The sequence below is a fragment of the Corvus brachyrhynchos genome, unplaced genomic scaffold (genome assembly GCF_000691975.1).
Source record: "Corvus brachyrhynchos isolate BGI_N302 unplaced genomic scaffold, ASM69197v1 scaffold48, whole genome shotgun sequence".
In the NCBI taxonomy this organism is placed as follows: domain Eukaryota; kingdom Metazoa; phylum Chordata; class Aves; order Passeriformes; family Corvidae; genus Corvus; species Corvus brachyrhynchos.
This window is the reverse complement of record NW_008240027.1, coordinates 3,577,156-3,594,536: the sequence shown is the minus strand read 5'-3', so window position 1 is coordinate 3,594,536 and position 17,381 is coordinate 3,577,156. Positions and strand designations below refer to the sequence as shown.

Here is a 17,381-nt window from a genome sequence, read left to right as displayed (position 1 = left end):
GTGCCCCCCCGCTGCCCCCCGGGCGCCCTGCCGGTGCCCCTGCAGTGGGAGCGACTGCCGGGGGGGCTCTCCCTGCTGCACACGGGGTTCACCGGGTAGGAGGGGCTGGGCCACCATCTCTGGGGAGCCGTAGGGCTGCTGATGCCCACCCTGGGATTCAGGATTCACTGTACCTCCACTGTCAGCCTCCTGGAAGTGGGGTCGGCTGTGCGGAGCAGGGCCCTCTCCCGGGGGGTGAGCACATCCCCCAGGGGAGCCCCTCGCGCCCGCCCTGGTCCCCGCTGTCCCCGCACAGCTGGTGGAACCCCAGGAAGCACAAAGTGATGGCGTAGCTCAGCGTCGTCCGTATTTTGGGATACCCCAACCTTGCAGACACCAAGGGAAGAAAAGGGTGACGCATCCCCACTCCCCCCCTTAACAATATACTTTTCTGTCTTTGGCAAAATAAGCACCAAGGGCTGCCTGTGTGGTGCAGGAATGGGAAGATGGGAGGCCTACCCCAGCTCAGACCAAGCTGGATCTAGGATGTGATGCCCTGTTTCCCGGCCCAGCACCTGTCCCTGTCCCTCCCACCCACCCCTATTCTGTGCCAGACCCAGCTCCACACTACCGAGGCGTCCTGTGTTTTCCTTGCCGTGCCCTGTGCTCCCTCCACAGGCAGGGGATCCCCCCGATGGAGGCAGGAGCTGCTGGGTGCCGCGGGCCCGAGGCACAGCTTCTCCAGGTGCACCTGCAGCAACTGTCGGGATCCGAACGCCAAGCGGCAGCGCGGGCAGAGGAAGCCCCCCATGTCCAACACCCTGGAAAGCAGAGCGGGTGGGGGTCACTCGGGGGGGCCACCCTGCCAGGGAGAGGGGGTCCCCCCGCGGGGCTGGCACCCTGGGACGGGCTGAACGCGTGCACAGACCTGCTGGGGGCGGTGGCTGCAGTGTTTGAAGACACTGTTGCTATGCTGGACGCCGGGCTGGGCAGGGAGGACCACGCCTCCAACCCTGGACATTCCCACTATTTACCACGGGCACTGGAATGGGGGAAAAAATGTCCCTGAGCCACCTGAGCAAGCCACAGAAAACAAGGTGAGGGAGGCCCCGCTGCCCTGTGTCCCACAGTGCTCTCACCCGTGGTTACCAAGTGCTCACCGACAGAGATATGCAGGGCCTGGGGCTGTCCCAGGGATGCCCCTTTCCTGCCTTGCAGCAGCTCCCACTTAGCTGCTCCTTAGTAGACTTAAAGCTAAGGGGAAACTTCCACATCGAAGTGAAACAGCTGTCAGCATGGATTTGAGGTGAAGGGGTTTTACAACTTACCCCATTTCCTGAGATCAGTGCACACAGATCTGAGTAACTTAAGTGGACGTGGGAAGTTAAAAAATGGATAGACTTTTCCAGACAAAAGCAGTGTTAGATGGGACCAAAACACAAGGATATTCAAAAGCAATGAGATGGTTTGTGCAATGTCTTACAGGAGCCCCAGCGCTTCCCAAGCATTCCCAGGCAGCCTCAGCCCCTGGAGCCTGGATTCCAGAGTGCAGGATGAAGAAATGCCCCACTGCCCCACTCAGCTCGGGTTCACTGCAGAGCCAGAGGGAGCTGGAGGCACAGGTAGCAGAGTTACACCTGATAATGCTGAGCACGCACCCTTGAATCCAGATGCAAAGATTTAGGGCTAAACATTATCATTTTCTTACACCTCTGTCCTCTCTGCCTGGCCAGGAGTGGATTAAGAACACACAGGCAGAACCTTGGGACAAACCCCTGAGGTCTGCAAGACAAGGTTTTGTGTGACTACATCCAACCCACTTGCAAACAATGCACAACCCCCAAGCACTTTCCAATCCAAAACCTTTGTGCACAGCTGAACTTACACCAGACACTTAAATAGCTTAGGCCACAACTGAGTTGTTTGTAAAATTCTTTTTAATCTAATAGAAATGTTTTCATGAATTTTTAAAAAAGACTTCAATGAAAACAGCTTTGGATTCAGACATTCCCTTGCCACGTTGTGAACATAAACAGCAGCATTGCACTAGGAACAAGTGACACCGACCGGTCGAGCTTCACCATTTTGTATGAAGCGGAAAAAAAAGCAAACTGCTTTAGTAGAAGATAATTTTGAATTATTTTCTTTAAAAAAAAAAATCCCCAAACATGGACTGTCATCTCAGCATTGTTCTCTCTCTCCCTTCTTAAAGGAAGAGTTCAGCTCCTGCAGTCTGAGCACTACAGCAATGTTTGCCAAGTGGAAAAATAGAGCGGGAGAGGAAACTGTTTATCCCCAATGCTACTGAACCCCCAAAGTTGCAGGTCCCTTAGAGGAAAGCTCTTCTTACATAAGAAAGACAATTAGAATTGGCAAACTGATGCAAAATATTTATTCCAAGTTAGTTATTTTTGATGCAGTAGTTTTTCCCCCTCATACAGACTCAATGTGATAGTCACTTTTTAAAATCTGTAAATAATGTTATCAAAATAATCTTAATCTTTGAAATCTCACAAAAAATTTATATTTTACAATCCACCCTGAATATCAAGGCTGCAAGAAGAAGAACACAAACAATTCCTATATCCAAATATTTTACAGCTGTACCCAAAAAAAAAAGAAAACCACAAACGCCTGGTTAAGTGATGAAGCTCCCCGAGCCGCCAAAAAAAAAATAAAATAAAATAAAATATTCATGTTATTAGCATTAATTTAACATAATTAGAACTTCAAAAGCCATTTTGTCATCGACAATGATTGTTTTAGCACACCGTTACCGCGCACTGGGCAATGCGGCGGCACTGTTAGAAGCTTGTTGTTGCAGAGATCAGTCAGCCACTTGTGTCCTGCTCACACGACTGAACTTGTGCACTGCCCCACAAGGGATTTTTGTCAAAATTTGCTAGCTGCACAAACTTCTAGTAAGCATTAGGGCAAAACCAAAAGAAAAAGCTAAAGAAGCCAATTTCTCTCTTCTTTGGGATACAATTATTTCCCTTGTGCATGAAGTATCAACAACAAAAGAAAAAACTGAACAGACTGGAGACAGAATAAACTCTGTTTAGTTTATACAACCCCAAACACGTGTTGAACTATGAACTGAGTTTATTGGGTTGGTTTTATTTATTTAATTTTATTGTGCCCAGTTTCAGGCATCGTCATCTGACGTTTCACTGCTACTTGTTTCTGTGTCTGAGTCCTCAATCTTTGTCTTAAAAGTGCTTCCCCAGTGGAACAACAGGCTGGAGCCGCGGCCCTGAAGAAATCCATTCTTCCCAAATCCATTTCTTCTTCGCTGTAGGAATGAAAGCAAGTTTTAAAACGAGCAAAAGCATGGAGAGTAACTGTCACCAACAATCTGTGGACATGAATTACACATTTTACTGTGTGTACACACAGGGATAATGCAGAATCATCCATTCTACTACAGTCTCACTTAAATTCTTTGTCCTTTTGAACATCTTTAAGAAGAAACCCTTGAGAAAGGAGAGGGAGAAGAGCTGTAAACATACCTGTTCTGATTTAATCTGGAACTCTTTGAGCTCATCCTCCGTGAGGGGAAGGTAGTTTTCATCATTTTCAGGATATTCCTGCCATCCCATTTCTTTCAATAACCTGATTGTGGAGAAAATAAAAGGGGCATGGGAACTAAAGCAAGGGAATAATGGCAAAGGAAAGAACACTTTGTCCATGAAGAATGAGGTTTTGTACGAAATCACTCCAAATTCACCAGGGAATCTTCTCTATCACAGACCACTTCAACAATCATTTGTGTTTACCCAACATTTTTCAGTGTCTTTTACAAATATTTAACCATCAGCAGTCCTGTACAATGAGTACATAACCAGACTGGTGGAAGGCAGGGATTTGAAATTCTAACTCAAGGACACTGAAGGAGGACATGAGGCAACCAAACCAGTATCACAGCTCAGAATGTCCTAAACCTTACTATCTGCTTGCACCAGATGCTCACACTGCTTACTCACTGACATGAGATACAGCCTGAGATACCAGGTAAATATTTTCTTAACTCTCCTCCACTTTTATAGCATGTAAAGCAGCACAGGAGTATTCTAAGTGCAAGCAAAGTGTGGTGTGTGTCTTCTTAACATTTAGGACACCTGCTTGTAAATTAACCAGAATCACCCTAGGTTCATGCTAACTCCCAGTGTGGGCAGATAAATATCTCTAGGCAGCATTAACATGCGGATGTGGCACTAAAGAAGCACTGGAATTTAATTACAGACCTTGGTAAAGCCTTGGCTCACCTGTCATTTGTGTCTTGTTTTACCTTCAATGAGACCCCACCCAGTCCAGCCCTGGTCACAAAGCCCACACACCTCCTTCTCCATACACACACAGCTACTGCTGCTTCCCAAAAATAAGAGTTTTCTTTGAAATTGCTTCCTTCTCCTCACACAGCCCAATGACTCGCCCTCCTTTACTTTATTCTTCCATTTACTCACCTGTGTTCTGCTTCCAATGAATGGGAGAGGTTTTCCCCCTCCTCCGGCAAAGGGAGAGAAAGGCCATTCTGATGGCAGTTCTCTTCCCAGTTTTCCTTTGGTTCTGGTGTGCTGTTACTCTCCATCTAAAGAAAAATAAAACCATCAAAGTGTGCTTGCACAGACTGTGCCAACAGCACAGTTCCAAGTTCAAGCTTCTGCCTTTGAAAGTCCAGCCAAGCCTTTCACCTTGAGCCAGTGTTTTTTACAGAAGCTGCAGCAACGTGTACCTGGCTGTGACAGGACAACACAGGATGAAGGACATTTGGTGGCCTGTGCTGCTGTGCCAAAGGAGTGAGTGCTGGCATTGCAAAACCATAATCAGCAGCTCAGAGTGAAAGCAAGAAAACTACGACAATTAAATGCTCCTAAGGACACACTTTACATACACATTAGGGCACAAGTTTATGCATTCGGGGGTCTGAACCTCTGAGGCTTGAGCCACATTCCTGCACCTTTCACAAGCACAAAATTCTACTTTTCAGTGAAAGCAGTTTGACAGGCAAGTTGGAAAGCAACCTAAGATGTTAAAATATGATACTGTTCCTCTCCTTAGAGAATCCTTGCAAAAATCTAGATTACCTTCAACATCTGTGACCTTCCCTTCCACCTCATTTATTACTTATCCGTTTGCATTTCATTGTGTTACAGATCTCTCTCCATCACTGCTGTGCACTACTTCTACTGGCACATGTGCCAGACCAGTGGGAGTCATTTCCTTCCTCTTCCAGAGCCTGAATTACATACACTGCTCAGGGCTTTTTCAGTCCCCAACTCCTTCAATAATAATGATCATATACACAGCAAGGACAGTGATCTTACATCATCCAGCTTGTCACATTCCCTGTTTTCTGTTATCTCCCCATTTCTATCATCCTTCAGTGCCTTCAGGAATTCGCTCTTCTTATCAGTGGTCCGGCGCATCAGCTTCGTCAGGCGCGAGGAGCAGATCTCGATGGGAGGGGTGGTGCTGGAAGGACTCTGCACAGGGGAGGGAGAACACAGAATTCAAACTGCACTGCTGCGAACCTGGGGGCGCTTCAGTGCCTGTGCTTACACCTTTCAAACACTCAGCAGTTTTTTAGGTGGCTCTTAACCCTTCAAAAAACCCCAACCTAATGTCAAATGCCCATCAAAATACTGATGGGTGTTGCACATTCACTTCTCCCATCTATTATTACCAACTCAATTTCTGTTCTTCCCCCAGGAGTCAATTCACACGGCCATGAATATGTTTATTTTGTTCCTTTGTAATGTAACTCTCTCAAGCAAACTGGTGCCTACAACAGAGTATTAGGGAAAAAAACTTCATGCAGGATTCCTGCCCCCAAAATATTTGCAAATTTAGCAGATTAGACTTAGTTCAAATTTGTGTTTTAAGTCATCGTGACAGACTCTACCCTGAAATTAAGCTATGGGGAGGTAATCTCCTTTCAGGGAGTGGTCACATCCTTAACTAACCACAACCGGGTGCAGAACTGGCAGCCACAGCCTTGGAATCCTCCCCTGGAGAGAACGCTGCCAAGTGCTGGATCTGTACACTCAGCCCAGATGGTTCAGTGTGGAGCCAGACACAGACAACCCTGGAGCCTGTGGGAAATCTGCTCAGCTCAGTGCATGAACACAAGGAAACCTCCTGTGCTCTTCCAGAACATTTAAGCTTTCTTAATAATCTGGAACCTGTGAATCAGGCCGACTGGCAGTACCCAGCCATGATCCTGCAATAGGAGCACTGCTAACCAAGGTGAGCTTTCAATTTAATCTGTTCCATGTTTTGACTGGACACACAAAAGGAATCTAAGAACATGTTAAGTGAAAGTTCCCAGTATCTTAACCTCCTGCTGGAGTTTGTCTGGCTACTCTAAAACAATGAGGCATTTAATCATTATTATGGATAACTGACACCAGAATCTTGCAAAACGACTCTTTTTCTTCAGGTACATGCTTTGATTTTTTAAAAATCAATATTAAACCAGTAAAATTTCCTGAAGCTTGTAGTGTTTTTCTTCCCACACACTTTTTTAAGCTGGGAGGGAAGGTTGCAAATTCAGGCTCTTCAAAATGAATCTCCTGTGCCAAAAATTTTTATTACACTCAGTGCTCTGAGCAAGGATCAAGGGAACTAGAACAATAACAAGGCAGCAACTGCTGCTTATATTTCTAATACCTGTTGCATGCGAAACACTGGTGTGAAATAATGGCTGCAGGGAAGTAAGTGCAGCCTGGAAGTAATTTCTCAGGCAGACTTTTCAGATTTTGCCTAATTCAACACAGTAAGAAACAAATCAGCAGTTGTAACAGACCTAACAAGTGACTGCAACTATCAGGATGAAAAGCCAACACAAGAGTGAAATTAAGCTCTCAACGTAACTACTAGTTTGACTGCAGTGACAGAAGGTAACAATGAACAAATGAGACTAAAATTAGGTGTCTTCTGGTAATATGAAATTCTCAACTTGAACTCTTTGCTAGTGGCTGTTTTAATCCCTAATAAGCTACTGAGGTACTAAAACAATTTCTACACGTTAGGGGAAGACAGTTACAGCTAAAGGTTAGAAACAACAGATTTCTGAAAGGGAATTAATTTCACCTCAATTCTAGTTTTATGCATAACTTTCTGTAGAAGGGTTATGTTTTACAGAGCATTCTTCTTTAGCACTGAAACAGTAGGCTGGCATCTCTTCCAACGTAAGCTTAGCTCTTTGACTGAAACATCAAGGCATCTCAATCTTTGGTGTTGATTTTTTTTGGGTGTTTGGTTTTTTTTTTAATGAGAGCACTATGCATCACCTCAGATTTGTTCTGATGTCTGTCTGGCTAGTCTTACAAAAAAGTAATCCTGAATTCATTTCAAGAACTTAGGCTGTATTGTAGTTTGGTTGTCTTAGACTGGCTTGTGGGGACAGAGCCAGTGCTAGTTGGCACCCTTTTAGTTTTCAACACAATGTGGTCTCTTACGAGTAAAGGTGCTATTTTTACCACTTTTGCAGGAAGCGCATTATCCCCGTTTCAGAAACAAAACCAGGATTGCAGTACTATCTGCTGTCTACAGACCTGTGTTTTCATACTCTTAAGTCTCCAACAGATTCAAAGAAAAATGTATTACAAGCGTCCAGTTTAGTTGGAAGGAATTTTTAAGCCCTTTATGTTTAACTCTTAGGTTAGTATCCAACATCTTCACTGAATAAAGTTTCACACAAGACCTTCCTGGGGGGCAGGTGAAGGAAACGCTTGCATTACTCCAATATGATACGAAGTAAATGCCCCTGTCATGTCTGCTGAGGTGAAAGCCTGTTTAAGTTTACATATTTACACTGTCCATACTGTGCTGTGCATTACCCAAAAGGAAGGCTGTCAGCAGCACGAAGAACTTGGTCTAAAGAGAGACAGAAGCAACCGTAAGGGAAAAGAACAGAGTGCAAGATCTATTTGTCAAAGTGACAGATGCCTGTTTATTAACTATTGCCTTTAATGACTGCTTGTACACTCAGCTGTGGCTAAGGCAGAAAAGTGCAGGCTGCTGCAAAGTAAAGCCTGCAAAGCAGAGAATCAAAGATGACAAGGCCTTATTTTGGAAGTAATATCTACAAAGGAACAAGAAAAATGCACTACTAGAAAAATCCCTCAATTCTACACTTAAAACATGAACAAGCTAATTTCAGATGTTGTGAATAATCATTTACAGAATCACAAAATCATTAAGAAAAGACTTCCAAGATCATTAAGCCAAATCTGTAAAGAGCAGCTGCTTTGGCCAGGAATTTATCACAATCTGTTCTTTTTTTTTTTTTTTTCTTCTGCAATGTCATAGGTATTGCTGAAATATTAAGAGATTTATATTTCAATGTTCTCTCTATACTTCAGACCAAAACTAGGGGCAAGTCAGTTTCCATCTCAGCAGATTACCTCCTTCCAAGGTCAAAATTAAAAACAGATACTGTAGCTGAAAAGTCACATGTACACATGTTAAACTCCTTCAACCCTCTCAGAACCTAGTGTTTGTGCTGTTGTTCTAGAGAAAGGAAATATGGCAGATCACCTTCCTTCCCCTTCCTTTCCTATACTGAAGAACATAATGGGAATCAATTTACCTACCTATTCACATCAGTTCTTAGTATCTGCACTCCCGTAATACCAAGCTGACGCGTGTCTTGTTACACAACACCATTTAAAGCATTAGAGGTTTTTTTTTACTGGAAGGAAATTCTAATACAGTTGAACAAACACCAATGGCTTTACAGCCAGATAAACCCCATTTTTATGAAGGTTTATTTTCTTTTAGTGTATCATCGATGTGGCAGAATGTGCTAAGAATGTCCAAGTGAGTCATCCATCGAGGGTGCAAAGGTAGGTACCGCATGCGGAGAGGGCCTTATCACGAATATGCTGGAGTAGGCGATAGTGACAAAAGCTCCCACCCTATACCTAAGCCCAACCCTTACCTCTTTGGGAGAGGTGAGGACTGAGCCACTTGCCAGTACTGCTGGTTTGGTTACAGACACTGGACTGGTAAAGGCAGAGTCACGGGTGGAGGACAGTGAGCCTGGTTTATGTTCACTTCTGTTGGCTTTCCATGGGCTTGGCTGTATTGAAAAGAACACAAAATACAGGGCAGTAAATGGTAAGGCCCAAGAAGGGGTTGCTTGCAAATTATTGAAATAAATAAACAACATTATGCTGGCTGTTGTATGGATTTTTTTTCCTTCCCTCTGCAAGAACAGTCTCAAAAGGTCCATTTCAACAATCATCATTTTTCCCCTGGCATTGCTGTTTCCCCCAAATCACACACAATTCTGGTTCATGGGCACCACCCTTCAGTAAAACACCATTAAGAGCTCAAAGAGAAAATCCAGCATTGCCCTTCATTAATTGGAACCACCACTGTGTAATGCAATTCATCTTACAGCTACCCACAGACAGGAAATTAAAAAAAATCCCAGTTAAAATTACACTTCTTAGGGAAACACTGCACGCCACAAAGAAAGGCTTCCAACCACTTGACAGGAAGTTTGCCTGTGCGAGGAAAAAGCGCATCAAGGAAGAGTTTGTTTCGGGTGAGAATGCAAATTGAGAATGCAAATTATTTATTTCCTGGAGCTATGAAAATGTCCATCATTGCACCAATTCAGCAACAACAACAAGAAAAAGAAGCAAGCAGCCAGTTTATTACAGTGCAGGATCACTTGCTGTTTTGCCCTGGATACTCTCTGCAGTATCCCTTTGAATACACTGGCCATTTGGCTGAAGAGCAAAGACTTCAAGGTAAGCTTTTGTTACTTGGAATGTTGTTCTTGAAGCTCTCTTATCAGTCAGGGACAAACACCGTGAAGTGAGAGTCTTTACAAAAACAATCCTAAGAAGAAACTTGTATCAAGTGGCACTAGCAAGACACTATCAGAGCATTAAAAATACAGGTTCCTTTGACTTCTGAAGCCACCTTCAAGTCACTAGTAAAATAATTCATGCACAAATAGGATTGAGTTAAATCTGAGATGCAACAGATCTTGCAATCTGCCAGCAATGAGAACAGAGGCACTATTTCAGTATGTTGTCACTGTCTACTGGGTTCTTCTATAAATTTTTAAATAAATAGATTGCATGGGGAGGCCATCAGCTTTACTCTTCCACTCCAACTTAAAAATGAGCATCCCACATTATCAAATGGATTCTATGGCATTCACAGCACACATTAAAAACATCCCCTTCAAAGCCCAGAAATACCCTAATGTGCGCAATACTTATTGCCTGTACTAAAATTAGGGTGCAGTATGACTCTGACAAAAAGTTTCTCTCTGCAGCTCCAGGGTTGCACTGTTCGATTCCCAGCTCTCAGCTGCCCAGTGCTGTTCTCCAGGCTTCCACAAAGGGGCAGCTCAGACAGATCCAAAGACAGACCCCTACTGCTTTCCTGGGGAAGCTGAGTGTGACCTTCACGGATTGCTTGACTGTGAGCTATTAGCCATCTCAGTTAGCCAGGAAGAACATACTTGTTCCACTGCCACCAGTTCTCTTCCTTTCTGAACTACTTGGTACAACTTAACAAAACCATTTTTCATTCAGTTTTCCTGTGACAGCTTTCCAAAACTGCTGGCTTTGTGAAAGGAATGTTTTGACTCCTCTACTACTTTATGCACTGCAATTCCTGGACAACTTTCTAGAAGTCTTCCATCCTACCACAGCTGCTTTAAGGTTGCGACTTTAAAAAGGCATCAATGCACACAGTTTTTGTGGCTAAGGATATGCTGATACCCCACCTTTTGGTTTTGCTAATGGTCACCATTCATTAACAAAAGCACTGTTGATGACATCAGCAGATAATTCTTAGCACTGCAATCCCCAACACTGAGGAATATCACACTGCCTCAGTAACCACAGCACCATGTCAGTGCATAAACACTTAGAAATTAGCAGCTAAATCACCAGGTACATATTTATAGCCTGCTTAATGTGATTGATCTCTTGGGCTACAGATCAAAAATTAATACCTTTTCCACTAGCCAAAGAACATTTCCTGTGTTATCAATACTGTAATATTTCAGGTATAAATCCAGGTATAATCCAGGCCTACTGGATTCAGTGAAGTAAAAACTTAATTAAAAGGAACTTAGGCAGGTACCACTACATACTGCCATAATCTCTGATTTAAATATAGATAAACAATCTGGAATGCAAATGACCTATGTAACATGTAAAGCAAGCTAACAAAAAAAGCCCTACCACTATTTTTGATGGATGCTGAACCTTCAGATCATAGTTTTATTCCAACTGTGAGCACTGAATAATGTGCTCTTTTTATCTGAGGAATCAAAACCTACATAGTCTAATTTCAGAACATGGTTAGGAAAAGCTTCAAGAGCAGCTCTCCTTGACTGAAGCCAGAGATAATCTAACAGTCTGGTCAGAAACTGTACCTCTGGCCTTTTGTTTCAAAGAACACTCAAAACATCCAGACTAAATCCAGGTCAGACTATGTATACACATGTATCAATCAAGCTGTAAAAGCAAAAATAAAAGCCACAGCAGGCTCCCTACACATTAGAAGCTGCATTTTGTTTACCTAATCTAAACAAGAACATATATGGACTGAAAACTGTGTGGAATGAAAAGCTCCTTATAAATAACCTTTCTAAGAGGGTCAATTTAACCCACCACCCCAAGAAGTAGATCAACTGTCAAATTAAGTGTTTAGACAAAAATATTTGATAATCATTTTAACCACTATGATTTTTTCCTGTAGCTGGCAGAATTTAACCTGAATTAACAGACATTTACAAAAGGGAAAGAAGCTCTAAACTTGCTTTCCTACAAAAAACAGCTGAGTGTCTCTTACTTTTATCTTTGAAGTGTGTAAGAATGATCTATTGTAATCATAGGGAAGATTTTGTTGGAATGTCACAGCCAGCATCAGTAATTAATATATTTTAGAAATCAAAGTATACATCTTTTTAAAGAATAACCTAGCTAACATTTTTTTTTAGCTTTTTATATACTTTCACTATCAATTCTTTCAAGTTTCTAAGGCATCTATACATGTTGGTTCTCCAGAAAAATGGACAAGATTAGGCCTAGAACTAAGAAATTTTTAAAAAAAATTACTTGTTTTTTTTTAGCACTACTGTATTTCCTCCAGTAAAAGAACTATAGCACAAACCCTATTGCTCTTCCAGGTTGTTTTTAAGGCTCAACTAAATTACACCTGAATTGCAGGATGTTACAATCTAATCTGATCCTAGCCTCAATTGTTCTGGACACATCAAAGTATTGCAACCCAATAAAGATTTTTCAAGGTAGTCACGTGAACAGCTCAAGCACATAGCAGCACACATTCCACCTCTCCAGCACTGCTTGTTTTGTCTTATTAAGATAAGGATTTGTCTAATGCATGAGGACACACCCATTCAAATAGACCTCAGTAGGGACAAAACCAAAAGGCATTTTAACAGAGAACAACTTCAGACCTCGACTGTAAAAGCCACTGCCCCAGAAACAACTGGATTCCAGCTCTTGCTACTTGTCGGGGGTTGATTCCCTTGATCTGCAGTTCACTAATTTGGTTGGAACCCCCTGTACCTTGGAAGGAGGAGCTGCAGGTTTAGGAACCAGATTTTTGTAGACACTTGGGACAATGGTGGTGGCTTTGTTGCCATTTGCCAGGTGAGAAACAGGTGATGTAAATGCAGCTGAGAAGGCGGCGGAAGGATCCTCTTTTGAAACCTTTTTGATGACCAGCATCTTGGTAGGTTGCTTGGCACTAGGGGGGTTTTCTGTAAAAACAAAACAAGAGATTCTGAAATACAGATATTCAGTCTCAAAACAGCTTCAGTACACTGTTCCAGTTCCTCCCTCTCCACCTTAGACACTACATATCTGAATCTGAGACTGTTACCAGCTGCTCTTTCATTTCAGCTCTGAGCAAAGATACTGGATGTGGATATCTAAATACAATCTTTTCTAATTTAAACACAACAGCTTCCTTGATGCTGAAAGAAATAACCTACAGTGACATCACTTAACAGCCTTGCACCATTCTACAGGAATCAGAAGAGTTATGAGCATTTTTTGGATCAATCATGGATCAGCTTTGTTAGTTCACTAACATAGCAAAAATATTTATGTAACTTATACCTCAAAAGACAGTGCTTTTACAAACAAGCACAGTTAATATTTCTTAGGCCAGATAATCACATTTTCAGGAGCGCAACAACTTTAAAAACACTAGTAATATAAGCAGGTAAAAGCCCATAAATGTTAATCGTCATTAGGTTTTGAGCAGAACAACAGCTACTAGACAAACAAGCAAAAGAATACAACCCAACAGTACTGCAAAAAGGGTTTCTGAGCTTCTTTTGCATTTGTACTACTTACAGTATCTAACCTAACTAATCCAACTAGATATTAACAAATCTGTGTTTAACTGCTAGAACTAGTACCTTGTTTCACTTTTTTTTGTTAAAGGCATAGATTCACAGAGTACATCAGGATCCAAAGCAAGGCTGTTCTGAGTTTAAAAAAATCAACTAAACTCAAACCACAGAATTATGACAGTTTTGCTGTATTTCCACTATGAAGATCCCAAGTCAGGAACTAATGTCGAGTTCACTCCAATCTGCTCTGCCCTTCAAGTGATGTCTGTGTGAAATGGTAACTGCAGCACGACAGGAAGCGAACACAGAACAGTGACATTACTGCCACTGGCTGTTTTTTTATGACAAGACAAGCACAATTTCAAATAGACACAAAGGCCAAGAGACTGGGGAAGACTGTGGGAGGAAAACAGCAAAGGACAGAAAGCAGCAAACTGTCTCCTTCACTTAAGTCCTTAAAGTATTTCTGAGTGAAAAACCCAGCATTTAAACACCAGTTACAATTTTCTGCTCCATCATCAGCATTATGTACAGTGACCTTTACCTACCCCATACTCCAGAAGGTGTCCCTAAAGGTTTGTTCTGGTTGTTTTGTCTTCCAGCTTCTGGATTCAAAGATGGCTGTAAAAAGACAATGCAAATGACTATATTGTTCTATCATACAAAACAAAAAAAATAATCAGTATTAACATAACATTTTGTTTCCAGGAACCCAGAGTATGGGTAGATTTCTCTGAACAGCACCTAAAGTGGAAGAGAGTGCTTTGCCACAAAGACATCTAAAAATCAAGTTTGCATTCTCCCTGGTTTCTGCTGTATTTCCAATGGAACTATCAGAGGGTTCAGGATAAGCCCTCTAGTCTTCTACTATGGTTAAGTAGATTCTACCAATCAGTACATGTATAAAAAAATTAGGTATTTGGTCAGCAGCTCAAAAAATAAAATAGAATCCACATCATCACTACATGAAGAATCTATCCTAATTTCATAAATATTTTAATACAATAATTGTGCATCAGCCAATTAAAAGAAAACCACCCCAAAGCAGTACTAGATTCATAATGTAAAGGAATATATTTACTGACAAAAAAAAGCTACATTTAAATTGATATCAAACTTCAGAGTCCACTTTTTAGGGCAAGAGTGCACGCAGACTCTGTGCTCTCTGCAGACTTACCCGGGGTTCAGTTTCAGAATTCAACTTGGTGGAACAACTACAGATATGTCCAATCTCAAAGCAGAGTGCAGAAAATCTAAGCATCCAATGACAAGTGTTCCTGATTAGCTATTCCTCTTCCTGTGTCCCAAATAACCTCAGTTCAAAATACAGCCATCTTTTTCCTCTTTCTAATGAATTTCTCATATGTCAGTTACTATGGTGACAGCATAACTCTCTAATAGCGAGCATCTGACATAGTAGGTATTCATGTTCTGTAAGAGTTAGGAAAAAATGTCACACCATAGCATAAATTCCTGCCTCAGTCCCTAGAAATTAATCTGTTTAAGAGCTTCAATTTTTAGCTACAGGTCAGTTTTACAGTAGACATGCTCACACTTAGACTAACAACATGCTTTGCAAACCTTTCAGGAAAAGTGTTGTCAGCCACGCAGGCCTAACAGCTACACACTTAACCACAGCATACATCAGTTTCACCACTATGGCAAAAACAATACAGGAGTTACTAAATAAAGCTTGCTGCTAGCCATCACGTGGTATTATCATCTTAAAAATGAGGGAAGTAATTAGAGAACAGCCATGTAGTTGCGGAAGGCACTCATCAAGGCAAAGAGAATGAAGTACGTGGAATAAAGATTTAGACCAAGATAGACAACAACAGATTGCACAGTCACAGTCATTGCAATATTTCTAGATTTCAACAGACTTTTGACAGTCAAAAAAACAGGCTTATAGAAATTCTGAATTACAGTATTCTTGAGAAATCAGGTAACAGAAATCGACACGCAAGCTTTATCCCTGTTTTCCAGCTGCTAACCACCCTGTGATGCAGGCTCCTGCTCCAAGCAGCAGCAGCTGAACAAGAGCATGCAATCACTTCCCAGGCACTTCACTGAAAAAAACCCCAGCAGCTTAAATCAAACTGCCTCCTGTGGCAGTTTAAGTGTAGGCTCTGGATTTTGGCTTGAAGCAGCTGGAGGCATTAGTGTATTTCACTCTGACACGTAAATTCCTGAGCAAAAGCCATCAAACTGCCACAACAATTTCAGCTGTGAACAGCCTTCCAGAGACAAATGCTGAAGAAGACAGCAAAAACCTCATGATGATGATACATGCAAGTGTGCACAGTATCACCAGAACCTCTCATTACAGGAGGCAGCAAAGGCTTTAGCACTGAAGATAAAGACAGAGGAATTGCATTAGGGGAAAGGACAGAGTTACCAGAACCTTACACATGATACTCCCCTCATTACACTGGTCAAGAAGAGCCTAGAGACAGCAAGAAATAGATGCAAAAAGAAAAACACATGGTCTAATAATAAAACACTCTTCAGGGGTCAGAAGAAATAGAATTAAATTGAAAAGAGAAAGTAGAAAAGGTGCACATCTCTCAAAGCATTAGCATTAAGGAAGGTACATGGTAAGGATGAAAGCTGTAAAGTCCAAGTACTATTTGATAAAGTTTGAAAAACGAAAGATACTCCAGTAAAAATAGTCAGGATGTAAGAGACTATCATACTGATAATACCACGTGAATCAAAATGCTGAGTAAGAAGGAAGTTGGTGAACTGGAGATAGTGATGGAAGAAATGGCTCAAGAAACCCTGATCCACAGATAAACAGAGAGAGAGGGGAAAACATCTCTGATAATACTATTCCAGAAGATTCAAGGCAGACGGTTGCAAAGGTCTGAGCATGTCATGAACAAGCTTGGGAAGGTTATCACAAACACCAACATGTATCAGAGTGAAGGAGACAGGAAGACTGAAGCAGGCATACTGAAGATAAGCCAAACAGATGTATTTCTAGGAGCAAAAAAAAAAGGCTTTGTAAGCAAAGACACAAAGTCAATGCAACTACTCTTCCTCTGCCACCTTATGGGTTTCGCTGAAGACCTAGCTTGAATGTTACAATGCCTTCAATTCACAATAACCATTTTGCAAAACATATGAGCCAAACCCCATAATCCAACAGGTCGCCAAGTCCTGAGGGCTCTGGGTATCAATCAGCATCCTATCAGTGTCGGATTAATTTTATTAAATTTGTTGTGTCTCAAACGTGGAACAGAATGCAACTCTAGATCCTCATCACCTATCAATGCTAATACAAATGAGATCGAAAAGCCACTTCTCACACCTGCCACTTCTAGTGAGAAGCTACACACTTACAAAGTCTTCCTCCTCAAACTGCAAATGCTCTTTATCTTCCTTCTTCTCTTCCCTGGATTCAACAGGCAGCTTTTCTTGAAAGGCGGAACTTTTCCGAGAATGGAAGTTGCCATTCCAGTGGCGATGAACTCCAGTTCCTCCTCCTCCACGCTGGCTCACACCATCATGGCCCCGTGAGGGACCATGCCAGCCAGGCTGACTGCCAGAAAGCCCAACATGAGCTCCTTTAGAAACACCAGAATCTACAGAATCATGGCGGAGAAGGGACGGCTGATGCCAGCAGTCTAAACAAAAGGAGATAAGGATGCAAATAAGAAAAATCAACACAGTATACAGAATACTGGAAATATCAGGTTGTCTTTCTTGTTGTTCAGCCAGTGTTCACTAAGTAACTGCTGAGCTGAACTTACTAAGTACTGTGTGATTATATCAGAAAACAAACCAAGCTACACAATGCACATACAGCTACCATGAAAACCCCTTAAGGCCTGAGCACATTGTATGGGAGAAGAGAGTAGTACAACTTCCTCATAGGATGTTTTGAAAAGGTACAGTCTGGGAGGATGTTTCTATTCTGCTGAATTCTTCATTTTGTAGAACATTTCAAAATGTTTGCTCTCAGGCTGCATTCTGATCCTTCTTACTCACCTCCTGCAGTTCGGAGGGGCCCATTATTGAAAAATCCATC

General features: G+C 42.1%; 1 protein-coding gene across 1 annotated transcript in view; it reads right to left on the bottom strand.

Annotated features, from left to right (window-relative positions):
* Positions 1-2,348: 2,348 nt before the first annotated feature.
* The window catches only part of GPBP1L1 (GC-rich promoter binding protein 1 like 1), a 17,398-nt gene continuing 2,365 nt past the window's right edge, over positions 2,349-17,381 (bottom strand). The window contains exons 4-12 of the mRNA XM_017743525.1: positions 17,342-17,381; positions 16,694-16,977; positions 13,897-13,969; positions 12,555-12,748; positions 8,927-9,067; positions 5,307-5,465; positions 4,446-4,570; positions 3,492-3,594; positions 2,349-3,274 (exon numbers count right to left, since the gene is read on the bottom strand). Coding sequence (XP_017599014.1) covers positions 3,128-3,274; positions 3,492-3,594; positions 4,446-4,570; positions 5,307-5,465; positions 8,927-9,067; positions 12,555-12,748; positions 13,897-13,969; positions 16,694-16,977; positions 17,342-17,381 — 1,266 coding nt within the window. The 3' untranslated portion in view covers positions 2,349-3,127. The remainder of the gene's footprint in view (positions 3,275-3,491; positions 3,595-4,445; positions 4,571-5,306; positions 5,466-8,926; positions 9,068-12,554; positions 12,749-13,896; positions 13,970-16,693; positions 16,978-17,341) is intronic.